Source organism: Cariama cristata, unplaced genomic scaffold (genome assembly GCF_000690535.1).
Source record: "Cariama cristata isolate BGI_N322 unplaced genomic scaffold, ASM69053v1 scaffold20049, whole genome shotgun sequence".
NCBI classification, from domain to species: Eukaryota; Metazoa; Chordata; class Aves; order Cariamiformes; family Cariamidae; genus Cariama; species Cariama cristata.
Genome location: NW_009634266.1, coordinates 3,024 through 3,858, shown reverse-complemented (window position 1 = coordinate 3,858; position 835 = coordinate 3,024). Strand labels below are relative to the sequence as shown.

The following is an 835-nucleotide window of genomic DNA, read 5'->3' as shown; positions in this document are numbered from 1 at the left end:
CCTCCCTTGGAAATCATTTGCTTCACCAGGAGTAGGTTGTGGTTTGGGTTTTTTGGTTGGTTTGTTTTTATTTGCATGACTGGAGTGTATACATTGCAGCCCGATCTCTAAGTCACCATTGTCTGTAGCTGTGTACTTCAGCAATATGGCTGTTAATCCTCTAACGTTGCCCTCTTAGCGGTACGTACATAGGAAGTAATGTGGTACCCGAGTCTGTGAGCTTGCAACTGATGGCCTCATTCCTAATTTAAACTGATGTTTTGAGAGCAATTCCTGTTCAGTTCCTTTACCAGAAGGAGTATACAAGGTTTTCTGATGAACCACTGAATGTCTCAAAGGCAGGCTGTTCAGTTTGGCAACGGTAGTGGTGTTCGTGCAGGGTACCTTTACTTTGGGAACTGCGTTGCTGAATTCAGGGGTCAGGTACAGTTCTTGTTTCATTAGGAGAGCAATTGCTACCTCTTTTGGAACTGCTGGGTAAATTCAATGTTTATGATGCCAAGTGATTTTTCAATAGTAAATCTGTAATGATTTTTCAAAACTCAGCATGGAAGTGTCCTGACCCTATAATTGCTTCTGATCTTAATAGGACTTTACAGACTCCAACCCAAGTTCCAGTGGTTGTTTCTCCTGGAAATCAGCAGCTGCATACTGTAACACTCCAGACGGTGCCTCTTACTACAGTGATAGCCAGCACAGATCCAGCCTCAGCAACAACGCCCCAAAAATTCATTTTACAAGCCATTCCTACTTCACAGTCCATGACGGTTCTTAAAGAAAATGTCATGCTACAGTCTCAGAAGCCAGTCTCGCCTCCTTCCTCCATTGTGCTGAG

The 835-nt window shown here is 43.6% G+C and overlaps 1 protein-coding gene across 1 annotated transcript in view; it reads left to right on the top strand.

The window, feature by feature from the left end:
- The window catches only part of LOC104166979 (ETS-related transcription factor Elf-1-like), a gene marked incomplete at its 5' end in the record, with an annotated part of 14,242 nt that overhangs the window by 11,976 nt on the left and 1,431 nt on the right, over positions 1-835 (top strand). The window contains 2 exon segments of the mRNA XM_009707096.1: positions 590-831; positions 834-835. The exon segment at positions 834-835 is cut by the window's right edge and continues 1,431 nt beyond it. Of these exon segments, the coding sequence (XP_009705398.1) occupies positions 590-831; positions 834-835 (244 nt within the window).